This window comes from Lepisosteus platostomus, chromosome 4 (assembly GCF_059453375.1).
Source record: "Lepisosteus platostomus isolate fLepPlt1 chromosome 4, fLepPlt1.hap1, whole genome shotgun sequence".
Lineage (NCBI taxonomy): Eukaryota > Metazoa > Chordata > Actinopteri > Semionotiformes > Lepisosteidae > Lepisosteus > Lepisosteus platostomus.
In genome coordinates, this window is record NC_142614.1 from 14,104,514 (window position 1) to 14,121,027 (window position 16,514).

Below are 16,514 nucleotides of genomic sequence, written 5' to 3' on the forward strand. Positions count from 1 at the left end.
ACTTCTGAAGCATTCATTACAGGTCACAGGTCATTATCATCATCATTATCATCATCTGCAATTATTCCTATCATCATATCTGTATTTGAATGTTTCCCACACTCCTTTTCTATTCCTAGAAATGATAGTGATGCTTTGAATTTAGCTTGATTGTGTTAAAAGACAGTACATTCATTTGGGACGTTGTCCCGTCGTAACTAAACACATTGTTTCTGGGCAAAACAAACCAACCAACATTGAGTATCGGCAGCCATGAAACCTAATTTCAGACTTCTCAAAAAATCAACACAAGAAAAGACTGAAATCCACAGCAGTACAGTTGGAGGGGATGTCCACGCATCAGAGTCCTAGACAATATATTTTTCTTTGAAAAATGGTTTTGGGACAGTGGATGATAATGAGATAAATATTCCCTTGTGCCTTTGATGCATTATATTTCTATGATACTGTGTCCTGGTAAAACAACAAATGGTCCTTAACAGCCAGAGCTCTGTTAATGCACAATAGCAATAATCTTCATTCTGAATGCAGGACCACACAAACACAAGGGCCTTTCCTGGAAGATTTTGAAACATTGAAAACCAGTGGCAAAGCTTTGAATGCAATAATGAACGGTCAAGAAACAGGAGCCTGCCATTTCCCTGATTGGAGTAGGCCCTACTGCATAACAGGAGAGAGATTTATGAGATTGCATTAACTGTCATAGTTAAAAAAAAATTCATTCCAAATGTTTTTCTTTTGGGCGGCATGGTAACGAAGTAGATACCATTGCTGCTTTGCAGCTTGGGTTCAATTCCTGGGTTGCTATTTGCTCCTAGTTTGTATGTTCTCCTTATGTTTGTGTGGGTTTCCTCTCAGTGCTCCAGTTTCCTCCCGCAGTGCAAAGCCATACTGATAGGTTAATTGGCTTCTGGGAAAATTGGACCTGGTGTGAGTGTGTACATATCTGTGTCTGTGTCCATTTGCCCTGTGATGGACTACCATCCTGTCCAGTGTGTACCCTGCCTTGTGTCCATTGCTTGCCAGGATAGGCTCCAGCTACCCTCTGCTGTATTGTATACAGTGGTTAGAAAATGGATTTATGTGTGATATTTAAAATTAAGCTGAAAATGGATTCTAATGTATTAAAACCTGTTTTAATGTCCCTCAGAAATTTCATTTTACACTAAAAAAACTACTCAACTACCAATAAGACTCACTCTTTTAGTAGTCTCATGTTCCATTTGTCATTATTATTATTTCACAGGGAGTTTGTAAGACAGGACTCTCATCCTAAGAGGACAAGCTTGTTAAGTATAGGAAAATGGAAATGACTACCTGCGTGGTTGAGTTGCATGTTTTGAAGAAAAGTTTAAGGTATACCAATCTACCCACTTTACCAAACACTCCCTTTCTTGGCATGATAGCAGCTAATCTGATAGCAGAAAATTTTATATGTGTATTTTTTTGACAAAATATTAGCAAAAACTGATTTCATCTTCCATAATCTTCTCTGAAATGTGTGACCAGGCCAAACTCTTTTATATCCCTTTTATAACGCTTCTATATTTTAACTGACATCATCAATTAATTGCAGTTCTAATCATTAATCTTTTCATCTCAGGGCAGTAATTCTATTTTTGTAGCACTGATTGAACAAGAGGTGTGAGTGGAGTTGAAAAGGATTTATATAACAGTCTGTTAAATTAGTAATTATACTAATAGTGGGCTGTGGCAGACTGGTTTCTTTTTAAAAAATCCTTCAATATTTCAGTGTGAGCAGGATTTCATTCAGGGGTAACTAACCAGAGCACTGACTTTATATGACATATTTCTGAACCAAGCGGTTCTTCAGAGTGAGACAATAAGCAGCACTTTGATGGCATTACGAGGTTTAAGCATTAATGACCTATGTCAATAAGCTTTCAAGCTTGAGTAGAGGTGAAAAGCACAGGGCGTGAAGGACAAAGTCATAAACCTCAGAGATCTTTGCATTAAAACCATAACCTGTTCTAGCCCTTGCTGTTCTGGCTGCATTGTGCTAGTAGAGGGCCTGGTGTTTTTCATGTCGAGAGAGGACACACTTGAGAACAAGTTTAAAGCCCGCGTCCTGAACCTAAATGAAAACTGCCCGTCTGTGTGGTGTCATATCCAGCTGTGGTCTCCCCCTGACTGGTTCATACCTGTTGGAGCATGTACAAGTAGAGTGCTGAGCCCAGTAGGTTTCTGCAGCAAACCATAGCCACTGCATGGATATGAATGTTTTTTAAAAGTATTTCCTCTCCTGTCTCCTTTTTTTTTTGGACAATTTGGCTGACTTACAAAAAAAAGCAGGATGTAACTTTTGTTGGATACGGGGAAAAGAAATGTTTACTGCTCCAATGTCAACTTAGAATTTCATAGAGATGGGAACCTCTGTTTGTGTTTCAGAAATGTGTTGACTTGCATTGTGAGTGTTTCACAATTGCCTTGCAATTCGCGCTTCACTGACTCTGTGTCTTTGCATCCTGAAATGACAGAACTTTGCTCTCAGTAAAGGGAAAAAAACATGATAAAAAACTTAGAAAGACTCAGATTCATCCCCAAATAAAAACAGGATTATTAAATTAGAAAGTGTTTATAGAGTTACAACTTACATACTGTGTTAGTGAGACCTCTAGTGTGATTTTGGCACTAGAGCGAAGGCATTGAGGTAATTTAATCTATAGTGTGAATTTGTAACTAAATTTGAATGAGTTGAGGCTAACACCTAATACAATGCAAGTGATAGAATTTCCAACGTCCATGCTGTCAGGCCTCTGCACAATTTTTCATTTTTCATCAAACTTTAGAAAACACAAGGCATTACTTTTTTAATGCAATCCATTCTTTGGAGTCCTCATACACTGGTTTGAAAAGTCTTGAATTTTACAGTAACAGCAAGTTCTGTCCACAGCAGGTAGGATTCCAAACAAGTAAAAAAGTGAATGGAATTATTTAGTCTCTCATTATTTAGACGTGAGCCCATTCAATGAGAAAGCTGTTCTGATCACAGGGGAATTCAGAATCAGCTGTACAAAGGCCACTCTGTGACCAGAACCATCTCAGCACACATGACTGACAGAACAGGTGTTGTATGACACAGCTAAAACAGGGCTGTGGTAATAGATACTTTGGTACAATTTCTGTTTCAATAATGCAGTCATTTTTGGTTTTGATTTCCTAAAAACCTTTAAAAAGTTCGGTAGTAAGTGATAAAAATAGTAAGTGCTCCTCTTGACCCGTAAATTGTTCACCTCTTTGACTTCCATTGTGCTACCTCTAAAACACGATGTTACCATTATTTCAGGTCTGTGGTCAAGCTGTTCGCCTACCCATTTTATTCAAAACTATGAAAGATAAAAGCTTTTGAGCTATGATGTGTGTGCTTTGAGCTCTGCAGGGCTACCTGGTCATGAATGGGGGTAATGACAAAGACACAGTGGTGATCAAACCCACTTTGTACTGCTATTTGCCACAAAGTTGATTTTAACGTTGTGTTAAAATCGTATTTCAGCAATCTCCTGTCCTCTGATCTGGCTCACTCAGTCAGACCCATCAGCACTTTCTTTGTCGGTGAAAAAGGAATCCTTGAAACTCGACCTCAAAAAAGTCTTCAGTTCACAGTAAGGCAAGTATGAACTGAAATTAAGATACTGTAATATCTTCTGACTTTAAAGGACACACATAAACTGTTTTCATGTAGTTTGTGATGTTTATATGATGCTGTGTCAAGCAATGTACCAATGGTGGAAATGGAGAAATGGGGTTTTGAACCATGGTCCTGTAAAAAGAGTCCAAACTTTTGGGACACACTCTGAATTAACAATACACTCTGGCCACCCTGAACATGCAGCAAAGGTCTCCTTCAATCTGAGATAGAAGCACCTCAAGCTTCAAACAAATTCAAATGGTTTTGAATTTGTCTTTTCAAAAACCATCTCCTACTTGCTGAAGTGTGAGATGTTTACTCAGAACAGTTTTCTTCATCATTACCTAAAAGATTTTTATATTTTAAATAGTGCAGGCATTTTTATAAACGTGTACAGTATGAATGTGGACTGGTAAGTACAGTATTTATGCAATATATAACATAAAAAACATAGAAAAATATTGCTCTCTGTATGAAGAAAGAGACTCCACTATGCATCCTGCTGTACATTTTATTGAACAGGTAACTGCATAGATTTCTACACTTAAATACTGTTGTAATATTTACAGTATTGATAGCAAAAAACTGCTGGAATATTTCATGGAGTGTTTGAATTATTTGAATTATTTATGGAGTGCTGAAACATTGATAAAACACAGAAATGAAGACTAAAAGTTGTTTTTACAGTCCAAGATTAGGCTTGTTTACCTGAAATAATAGAGGTAGTAAAGGATTTTTGCTACTCAGGACCTGTAAAAACACTAAGTAATGTCTGAATTTAGTGTCGTTCTGGCTTTTAGAGAGAGCAGTTCAACAACTTCTGTGTGTGCAAAAGACAAATAGAAAATTGTTTTTTGTGTGACATAGTTGCAGTTGCTCAAACAGTGGGTGAATTCCTCCATACCACCTGGTTGACCATCAGAACATCAAAATGTATAACACAGCCGTGATTGAGGGCAGAAACAACAGCGTTCCACTTGTGTCTCTTTTCATTTTCTGGAGTTGGTGTCTGAGAATTCAAGCATTCAGTTAAATAACAAATGAAATGTGTTGGAAACAGCAGGACTGATGGAAGAACCATATGTTCTAAGAAATTTATATTTTAAAAAGTTTTGCTCCTTAATTTAAAGATGTACTACATCAAGTATATTAATGGAAATTAGCGAGTGAATAACTTAATTTCTTAAAATCTGGGACAAACACTAAAACACATCAATTTGTCATCCACGAAAGTAACCAAATAATCATTGGTTTTTGTACATGGCTGTGATTCTGTGCTTTGGCAAAAAAAGATCTCCAAACAAGAACAAAATTATCTTTCTAACTCTCTGTGAAGGGACAGAAATCTAAAGTCTCTACAAAGTAGTTTGAAGTACAACAGATTTTTCCTTGCCCAGTGAAAATCTGTTGCACTAAACATGACAAAATTACAACTATGGCAGAGGGAGCTGTTTGCTTTCAGAACAGCTAAGTTCCAAAAAATAAAGCACAATCTACAGCCCATTTAGTCTGAATGTGTATCTGGAAAGTGACACGAGTATAAAATTTCATTGCAATAAATCTGCAAATCTAATAATAATAAATCCCAAGGATGCTGAAATGAATTATGGGTTGTGAGTACTCTAGTATCTCTCTCCAGGTGGGAAAGTGGGATGAGAGACAGCCGCCTGTGTGATGCCAGTCCTTGCTGTGAGAGAAACAACCTTCTCCAATCAGGTGTGCTGGAAAAGCCAGCCGCTGCTGTGACACCAGAGAGATGGCAGAATCTGGGACGCAGCTCAAAAACCAACTGTACAGCACAGAGATAGACAGTTAGACTGCTGCACTATTACAAAAAGGTGATGTGTATTTTCAGAACCCAGCTTTTGTTCTCTTCAAACTGTACATAAAGTTCTCAATCCATGCAAACTCATTTTGAGGGGAGCAATTAGACAGGTTTGAGAATTGTTGTTCAGTTGTCTCCTGACGTATACTGTATCAAACTTTTGAATACTTTTCAATAGTATTCCCATATTAAGGATGTAATACACAGTGCATATTTGTATCCAAATTAAGTTTTAAACTTCAAAAATGACGTTTCTTCACTGGAGAAATTGCCTTAGTGTGAGGAAATTCATCAGCCAGTTGTTCTGCCGAACATTTATTTTCCGAAAGCAATCAATGTGGCCATGATTGTTTTCGTAAGCAGTAAGTCGCTTGGTTTACTTAAACAGTGAGAAAGCACTCATTCCACAACTCACAGCGAAGTGGGGGGCTTTCTATGAGAGAAAACCAAAGTCGCTTACCTCTTTGGATGGTACTCTTGACCCTTTCCTCTTGTTCCACCATGTCTCAATCATTGCTATGAAACAGGAGAGGACCACACCTGCCGCCAAGATGCAGAACACTCCTGCAAAGCTCTTAATGTCCAGGGCGCTTCCTTTCTGCTTTGTGTTCACAGAGGAGTACAGGTCGCACTGGCTGTCCTTTGGCCACCACTTCAGCTTCAGGATATCCATGTCGCCGTTCTGCTGCAGCTCGAGGATTCTGAAGGGCAAAGACCACAAGACAAAACAAAATGAGTCAGCTGCACGCTTGAGGTTTCAATGAAGGAGGGCCACTCGAATCTTTTCCTAATTAGTGAAGATATTTTTTGTACCCGTTATTACGTCAAAAAAGATAAAGATAAACTAAGATACATCCCATGTATGGAACGTTTCAGTGCAGACAACTAAAAAATTAGGTTTAACTGGAGAGGTGATGACAAAAGCAGTCAGACAAAAGCAGACTGAAAGATAAACAAAGGGGAGTCTTTTTTTATCTTATTTGGATGGACTGCCTGCATTAAAATTTCAAGGGCTGCTGAGGAGATTTAACAGAAGAGTGTTTGGAATTTATGGAAAAAACTTAATTAGCAATTACAGTTGCTATTACTGATGTCTGTGGCGTGTTACTGACATCTGTAAGCATTAAAGTTTATTGAAGTTTTATGAAACTGAGAATGGTGAGTTACGGGCAGTGAGGAATAAAAGCACACAACAGCGTCTGGTGATGTATTGTTAATTTTGTCTTAATTTGATTTGATGAATTCAGCAAGAGCAGCTTTTAGTAAACTAATGTACTCATTAAAAATAATGTACTCAGACAGAATTAAGTTGCCCTGCAGAGTTAAATAAACTATGCTGCCTTCAGATGAAGTAAGCATAAGACATGGGTATCAGGCAGTGTGGCTTCCTTCTCCAAACCCTGTACTGTTCCAGGGAATGTGCTGTGATCACATTGCTGCAGGGGTCAGGGGTCACTTACAACAACTATATTTTCTGTCAGCACAAGTGACGAGAATGTAGCTCCATACTGCAGAATGGCCTTTCATATTAATAAAAAACACTAGCGAAGAGCTTCAGATTTTCAAGGCTGGAGCTAAATATGCAATATTTAACACTGTGATTCTCTGCCTCTGTCATCATTTAATGAAAAATGAATCAATCCTGACACTGGATTTATAGTTTTTTTAAATTAAATCCATCCTTAGTGTTGTTACCCCTTGTTTGTAACAGTGTTTTGATTCCTAAAAGAAACAGTGGGTCTGGAGCACCAGGGTAAAGTAACTGTTTATTTGCTTAGCAAAAGTAATTCTAATAATGTGTGTCTTATCATCCCTAATTCTAACCTTAGCTCTAATCTAAACCTTAACTCCAACTCTAAAGATTATTTCAATTTATGTTATTCACATATTGTGGCTGGGTAATTATATAAATTATTATTTATATAATTTATAATTATTACGTGGGCAGTCTTATTTGCACAGTGGTTTGCTGAAAATTCATTTCAAGTATGTAAAAGCAGACAAAAGACTGTATATATAAAGAAATAAAAATATAATGGTCAAGTAATTTTGAGATCATGCTTAATTTATACACGATTGATAAAACAGTGGCAACATCCTCGCTTTTCTGAAATTCTACCAGTTGGTGAAAATTGTTACTCCATATTCTGACCACAAGAGGACAGTGTCTACCAACCAAAATAAAAATGCTTCTCTTATGCCGCAGAGAAATACAAGACGTTGTGCTGAATTAAAACTCTTCCCGATAGGAAGCAAAGAGGTTTTGATGTTAATAGCATAATGGAAATTTGGAAAAAAATACCTCAAAGCACTGGCATATGTTCATTGACTCAGTTCCATTTGAGAACAATCTGTTTCTCCCTCAATGGAGCACAGAGCACAAGAGCTTTTAAACAGGGACCCCATCCATCCATCCATTATCAGAGAGCCGCGTGTTCCTGGTGAGGGTCGCAGCGAGGACCACTTCCCTTCTAACGCAAATAAATGGCTTTGTGAAATGGGCTAAGGACGATTCAAGGAGCCTGACTGCACAGCTGCATGAAGCAGGAAAGGAAAATCTTAGCCAGGTCTCTAAGGATTAATATTTTTTTCTGAAGGACTGAAATAGCCTTCATGCTTCCCACTCGGTGTCAGCTGTTCTTTCCTCCACTGTGTTTTTCAACACCAGCGAGGATGAAAACACCTGAGAAATGGAACTCCTTGCTGTCAAAAAAACGAACTGGCTGCACTCCTTAATAACAGGTTACTCTGCAGCGTGTGCTAGGACCTTTCTCATTTTAATTGTGACAAGAGTAGCCTGGCAACCTGAATTCTGCAATTATTAGTTTGCTCTCTGTGCAGCTCCTTTTGAGTTTCAGCCACTACTGTAAACAGCATTCCTTCTTTCTCAACAGGTGAAAATGAAAAATGTCATTGTGGTTTTATATTTTTTCAGTACTAGTCCCAGAGGAAATAAGCCGGTGTAATAACCAAAAATGGACACAATCTAGCGAGGGCTTCATTGCGCTGACCTGCTGAGCTTGTGAAAGGTGATGTTTTCCCTAATGGGGGGGCTGATAAACCTAGCTCAGTGGAATGTGCCAAAAATCCCACTCAAAGATAGGTGTACTGAATATCATAAACAAAGACAGCTGTCCTCATAAACAATTGTTCCATGGATCAAGTTGTGCTACCAGTCAAACACCACCACAGCAATTTTTGCTAACACAATACTCTGCTGAAGACGGAGGTACTGGTGATGCAGCGAGCTCTGTTGCAGGGGAAAGTACCTGTACATAAACCTATCCATTAACCATCCCCGACTCTCTACTTCGGTCTATTACAAAACCCACTGATTCACACAGCTATCTCATGTACAGCTCATTTCATCCCAAACACACTAAAAACTCTCTCCCCTTTTCACAGTTCCTTCGGCTAGGATGACTCAGCAGTGATGACATGGATTTCCATAACCAAGCACTCAAGATGAACTCCTTTTTCATCAGCAGAGGATACCCCACCCATGTTATTGACAGGGCCCTCATCCAAGCCAAAAACAGCCCCCGGACCATCAACCTGATGAGGAACCCCGGGACTTATATACGCATTTCTTTGGTGCTTCCCTTCCACCCCAACACACTTTCTATCCCCAGGACCATCAACAACTACTTTTCCATCCTACAGGCTGATCCCCCCACTGGGGCCCTCTTTTCTGACCGCCCCATCATCTCATATTGCCGACCACCTAAACTGCGTAATCTTCTTGTTCACAGCTCCCTTGACCGCCCTCAACAATTATCCTATGCTATTTAATCTTTGCTGTCTGTCCTGTCTTTCTCAGACCTGAAGAAGCCTCCACAACCTAAATGTTGTGTTTTCTTTCTTCTCTTTTCAGCATGGAATAAACCTATTACTTATTCCTTTGCAGCCTACGGATGCTGACGCAGTTACCCACCTGAACTAATATTGCAAAGAGTTCCCAAATGCACTTCTATCCATTATAATCTTCAACTGTTGTATGCATAGACAAATGTGCCAGTCAGACAAATGTGCCAGTCTCACAATAGTGTGCCTCTACTCTCATAGGAGAGTACATAAAGTTACACAGTGAAAACAGTCTTCTTTTTGCAGACTTTTTACAGCATATGTCGTGACTGCCTTTGGCTTCAATTGATTATATAGCAGAACAGGAAGCACATTCCTTAAATATTCAACCCTTTCAAAAACTGACCACATTGCCCCACCCTCTAAGACACACCAATAAATCCTGGAAGTAGTCTTTAAACTGTAGGACGAACTATCATACTGCTGCAGCAATTCATATCATATCAGAATAGAGCAGAATAGAATACAATAATGAAGTTCATTATATCATTCCTAAGAGTTTAAGTGCCAAATGCTTCTTTATGTAAGAACTCAGGTGGTGAAATGTAAGATTCCTGAGTTTTACTTTTTACAGAACTTGCAGCTCAGCACCTTTAGATTTTATGTGCTGCAAAAAGCTAGTATGAAAACCAATAAAATGTGGAAAACTGTTTCAGTCTTTTAGTGATACATTTTTTTTGCTGAAATCCACATTTTTGTCCTACAGCACAAACCGAAAATGTTAATGTAAACGAGGCTTGCAGTTTTCCAGACACTGCTCTTCAAGTGCAAGTGACTTAACATCACTGCCACTTTGTATTAGTACACACAGCACCTGGGCAAGATTCTCCAATTCCCATTTCCAATTCACAGCCCCTGGCTTTCTTGCAATTGTGTACATTATATTCTTTTTGAAACATAATGTATCATAAAGGTAGACATTTACATGTCTACAAACAGTCTTAATTCTGTTAGAAAGACAGGTTGGAGGAGAGAGGAATGTTAAATATTATTCCTTTTGGCCACGGAGTGAGATCAAACACTACTGTTAGCTGAAAGATGATTTTCAAACACTAACATGCTCATTCTGGTATGCATATGTTTTTTTTCTTGTCTCCAACTTAAAGTCCGAATAGTTTTAGAACGTGAATGAAAATTCTTTAGGCTCCTGTAGTAAGGAGGAATGATATATTTCTAAGTTGAAAAGGGGAACTTGATTGTTGCAGTTTTGTTATTCATTTTAGAGCAGTGACTTTTCAAAGAGTGTTCTTGACAGTCACTTTGCAAAACAATGAAAGGGCAGGAAATGCAATGGCTTAAACTGATAGGGACTTGATTTTGAGACATTTGAACTGCCTAGGGAGCTTCCAATGCTCTGTTGTGTGTGTGAAAGAACCTTCAGAAAAATTACACCCTCCAGAATCTGCAATGGTCATTGTCTGAAGGCCTAATAGATGTATAAAAGACTGCAGACATATTACCAAACTGTGTTCAAGTAATTTGTGTTAATGACTTTATTCTGTAGTTCATAACAAAAAAAAATGCTATTCATATAGCTTTAGCAGAACCAAATTAAATTTCAGAGCTCTGGAGAGACGAATAGACCTATCTCAGAAGCTCAGAGCTATCAACCAGAGACATGCATCACAACCTCAGAATTGTTTCTTCAGTCTTTCTTATGAATGCAGTGGCTCTAAAGGCAAAGTGCAAACATCTTATTAAAAAATCTTATTAAAAATGATTAAATTATATATTAAAGTATTATCAATTCTACTCACGAAACCTGATGTCCATGCCTCAAACTGTTACTTAGAATGTTGTAATAGTAGCAGTGCTAATTTCCAATTTGAAGAACCTTTGACACCTTTGTGCCAGAGCAAAAAGGCCCAATAAATCTGTCTCTAAATCTTGTTAATAGCACAGCCAATTATATAGCCAGCATAAAGAACCAATCATTTGCGAATTAACAATGAGAATGTTATCAACCAAGAAATGTGCAAATGCTATGGCAGGACATAATTACAGCATACATTGAATATGCATGCTGGCAGCAAGTCAAACACTTATTATGGGAGGCACGATTACAACATAACTGATGCCGCATATGTGTAAAAGCATAATGAGGAGAAAATAGCCTTAGGTTAATTGTAAGTGTGTGGCTGTTATATAAAACAGTTTTAGTGGTATCTGATGACTGTTATGCTCCTTGTGGTGTTCCTTATGTGATCTGTCTGACAGAAAGCGTCAGTATTGTAAATGCCATACTTCTCTTTAAGCTCGGTACCTTTTGTACTTTCTGTCAGCTTGCAATCGGCTTGTTTTTTCTGCTACAAACAATAGAGATCTTTAAAGGAATCCTTCACCTACTTAAATCAGGAACTACAGTTCTTGGCCACAGGCTTAATTGCAACTTTACCATCCTTTATAAGGCATTTAAAATGAGTTCCATGTTACGGACATGCACTATTTATTTTTCTACTGTCTTTAACAAAATAACTTATCAGTCAGTTAAGTGTTAATGGCTCAGTATATTAATTAAAAAGGTTGGCAAGGTGGTATAGTGGTTAGTGTTACTGCCTGAAAGCACTTCGTTCCTGGAATTGATTCCGAACTGCAGCACCTTCTGTGTGGGATTAACATGTTCTACCCATGTGTGGGCTTTTTGCATGTGCTCTGGTTTCCTGTCGTGCTCCAAAGTTAATGGCTAACTTAATTGGTGTCTCTGTATTGATCCTATATGTGTCCTTTGATGGACTACTATCTGTCTAGGGCGTAGCCTTGCCTTGAACCCTGTGCTTCAAGAATAATTCGCTTTCGGATAATGGAAGGATGTTTGTAAATGACCTGATAACTCTATAAAGACGTGCAATAGCCACAGTATGCATAGGAGTGCTGCTACAGAATATTTATGAAGCAGAAGTTTATTTCCTTAATTTTCAAACCAAAATGTATTAAGATTTGTCTCAAAGGGGCTGCAGATGTAAGTAAGCAATGCTTTCAGAATTGAGATCTCCTTTAACTGTGCAGTTGAGTTTCAGGAAAAACACCTCCCCAATATCCTCTGAGCTTTGTCTTTTGGCTATTCAGAACAACCAGACTGATATTTGTGGCATCAGAGCCAGTGTCTATATGTCTTCCCATAAGTCTACATTTCATTATAGGTTAGTTTTGCATTAGTTTAGCACAGTTAAGTTACATCATGCCCTCTGCCTCAGACTGCCTGCCTCTCTTTATACTCTGTTCTTTCAGAAACCTCCTCCTGCATGTTTACAAAGCTTGTATTGCTTTGGTTCTAACTTGCGTCTTTGTTTGTTTAATTATCTAAACATTGGAATGTGAACTATGTTTTTAGTGACTGAAGGCTTGTTTGATCACAGAGCATTGCTGCTTCCTTGCTGTGAGTTTGTTTTGTGCAGAAGGTGTTAAGAGACTTAAGCCTATGTAATTTTCACCCCATATTACAAGGCATATGGAAAGCACAATGATGTTCTTGCAACCACAGAATTACTTTGATTTTGTTTCTTTTTACAGCACGTTTGGAAATGCATTCAGCAGGAACGAGATGGCCTGACTAGAATTAAGAGGCAACATAAACATCTCTTATTGATTCCTAACAGGTGCTTCTTCTGAAACGCATATCCTTTTTCATAATGGGAATATTTTAATGCAAATCCTCTGGCCACAGATTTAAAGCCAGAAATTCCCTTTCAGATATGCATATATATACCATTATAAAGGAACAATGCTTCAGAGTCTTTTCATTGCTTTATTCAGTGTATAGTCATGGAACTTAACTTGCTCTTAGATTAAAATCCATAAATTCCACAAACACCAGCGCAGCCTTGCTGTTGTAACTTACAGTGAAGATGGGTCACACTAAGATGGGTACTGGTTCTGTGTGACCCTTGTCTGGAGAAGTCAGTTTCTGAGAAAGGATGAATTAATGAAAAACTAAAATATACTATTCATATCTTCACAGGAATAGTAGTGAAATTGATGAAAATGTGACACTGTGATTCATTATTAACTGACTGTTTTATATTATTAGTGCAAAAGAGCCCCCTTTGCTGTATCTTAGCACTTTGACTGTTTGATTTTTAGAGTGCAACAATCGTCAATGATATGAAAGAACAGACCTGTCTGTGTTTCCTCATGAGACCATTAAGGTGAATATTTCTGCTAATAACAGAAACAACTATGGCAACAATATTATCAATAATATTACCAACAATCACTAAAATATGAATGAATATTCCCAGATCATCTGTGTTTTTGTTCCCGTAGTGTAAAATGACTGATGACACTTTATCGGTTACAGAGGATGAGATCAATTTAGTCTGGAACAAGCTGCCCAGCTATTTTGTTGAAATTGATAACATTTGTTTCTTTCAAGTAACTGCTGGAGGTCTGTGGAGTCATTGCCATTAGCAATGAAACAGACGACATGGGACAAAGGACTCCTCACCTTTCTTACATTTGTTGTTCTTATTCAAGGGATTTGTGAGTTGCTGAGGCAGAGGGATAAAATACAAAGCTGGACAATCTGTAGATTCAGGAATAGAACCCTAGCAGTCTTGCATCTTTGCAGTGCTTAAATATTTCATAACTTGTAGAGGATCACACTTGAATCTCAGAATGGTAAAACAACTGTTTTTGATCCTAATGCATCAGAGCAAACTGTATTATACACTCAAGAGTAAGAATGCTAGAGCTTGGAGCATCTCTTTATTTTAAGCCTTGATAAACGGAGCTAGCAAATTAAGTAAGAAATCCATAAATTTCATCAGGTTACCCAGGATGACCTAGTTGGGAAAAGTGAATAAGAGCACTTTGCTTGTTTTCACCTCTCAAACAAACCATCTTATCACAATAATGTTCTACACAGAGGAAAAATCCAGCCCATTTAAAAAATACTCAAACGCCCTAACTGTACTTCAGAGCTCAATGTGAGATCAACACTCAACTGTATTCAAAGGAGACTTCTATAGTAGAATATAAAGAAAGTGAAGGGATACAAGGTCTCCTGTAATCTTTCAAGCTTCTGCAAGCCCCCCTTACTGCATTTTAAAATAAATAAATCTTGCAATTAACTGGCAGCTACTGGAGAAAGAAGAAATGATAGTGTGATCTGTGGTGAGACTTCAGCCTCAAAGAGATATGCACTTGAAATCAATTTATTCCATTGTGGTAGTTTAAACAAAGCATGGAATTAAACTATGCAATCTGAAATTAACTAGAACCGTAATGGTTTTCTTTAATTCAGACAATACAACATCCAGTGATGAAAGAGAACAGATCCTGTTGGGCTGTAACAAACAACTAATACAACAGAAAACAGGGCTTTCAAAGTCATACTGTATGTAGTGTGTATAAAAACATAATTACTGCTGTATTGGGTTCCTTTATTTTACAGTGCCTTTCCTCATATCATTCACTGCAGTGGCTTGAACAGGCTACTGCTCTGTTTTGGAGTCTATAAACCAGGAAGGAGAGAAGTGTCCTGTATTTCTCATTGTTTCAGAAAATTATATTTTACAAGCTGCTTGCGTGACAGGAGAGGACCTCCTTCAAGGGCTCATTTTGTGATCTGGTCATTAAATGCTGATGGAGTTTCTGTGCTTCTGAGAGCCTCACTGCGGGAGGAATCTTCATTTATTATTAGAGTTTGACAGCAGCAGGCAAAGTACTTGATGGGAGCAGAGAGGAAAACAACGGCGACTATTTTCCCTGCCTGACACATTGAATTATAACATCAAAGATTTGCTAAAACCCCAGATTAACTAATGGACAACTGTAGCAAAGCCAGATGCTGTTTACAACCAGGAAGAGATGGATCGCTCCTGGCTTAATGTGAGAGTGATGAAAAGTCATTTAAAATTTAACAAGGTAAAATTTAGTCCTTTTTTATAATTGAAGCACAAAGTGATTTGCATTTTGTAGCTTTTTTGAGGGAGAAGGGGTTTAGGCATTTGAACAGCCTAAAAAAGACAAACTGCATTTTATTAATAGAAGATATTAAAAATAGGGAAACAACCAAGAGAATTTAGTCTTTTCTAATTAGCTGAGATAAATGCATATATATATATATTCCCCATAATCAGATTAGAACACATTGTCATGTTTCCTTAACAACAAATGGATTTCATATAAGACAAGATATAAGATAGTGTAAGATAGGAGGAGTTGTATAATGAATAAAAACTAGAGCTCACACAGTGAAGAGACCCCAGACACCAATCCCTGAAGTTCAGAGATTTTGGATTTTGACTATTTCTAGAAAGACAGAATACTCAAACACACTAGTGACTGCAGTTTGATGTTTGGGGTGAGATATATCATCAGCTCCTGCAGGATAAGTCTTTAAACAAGAAACCGAATATGCTGAATTGAAGAATGTCTAAATCTCTAGGATTGATTCTGTCTTCATGCAGCAGTGAGTAACAATGCTCCCCAAATGAACGGTGTAACTGGAGAAATTAAGATAGCACAGAGACAAGAGAAATAGGTTTTGTCTTTCTAATACTGTTCTTTTCCTCCAGTGCACATATTTTGCTTTGGTATGGGCAGAAATGACTGAAAGTAAATCACCAAGGACATAAAAGTGTTGTTGTATAAAAATGAAACAGGAACAGTTAAGGTGCTCTGGGGTAATGAGATTTCATCTAAATCTTTCTGCTGTTCTTGGTGATATCCCCACTAAGGAGTTTGAGCTGGTCAGAGCTAAGTGATACTGCGAATTCGACTCAAGTGTCTGAACAGGAAAGTAAGAGATTAGAAAATTCTAAGAGACAGATGCATTTGCATATTTCTAAATTATTTACGCATTATTCAAAATTTCCACTGGAAGACTTAGGATATAAAAGCAAAATGTACAGGCAAGTATCAATATGTACACCTTTTTCCATTAAGGAAGCTTATACTGAGTCTGCAGTGCTCCTACCTTAAAAAATAAAGCTTTGGCTCACTGAATCTCTATTGACCCGTGATCCTTTTTTTTCTTCAGATGACATTACCTGTGGAGCAGCTGAGAATATGCCTGGTACAGGTAGCAGAAGACTCAGCGAGGTTCTTTTGATCTTGACACAAGAGATTAGCCTGACTATGTGCAGCGCAGCCCTGCCTGTCAAACAGTTTCTAGAGGGGATAACTTTACTTCCCTTTCATGTTACAGGGAGACTTATTTTACAAATGGCCTTG

General features: G+C 38.0%; 1 protein-coding gene across 4 annotated transcripts in view; it reads right to left on the reverse strand.

Moving 5' to 3' along the window:
• Window positions 1–16,514, reverse strand: part of grid2 (glutamate receptor, ionotropic, delta 2) — a 608,583-nt gene that overhangs the window by 73,546 nt on the left and 518,523 nt on the right. For all 4 annotated transcript variants that reach the window (XR_015935866.1, XM_088628644.1, XM_088628643.1 and 1 more), the window contains exon 15: window positions 5,935–6,175. Coding sequence is in view for 3 of the 4 variants with exons in the window: in XM_088628644.1 (XP_088484770.1) it covers window positions 5,935–6,175 (241 nt within the window). In the remaining variant the exon portion in view is untranslated. The remainder of the gene's footprint in view (window positions 1–5,934; window positions 6,176–16,514) is intronic.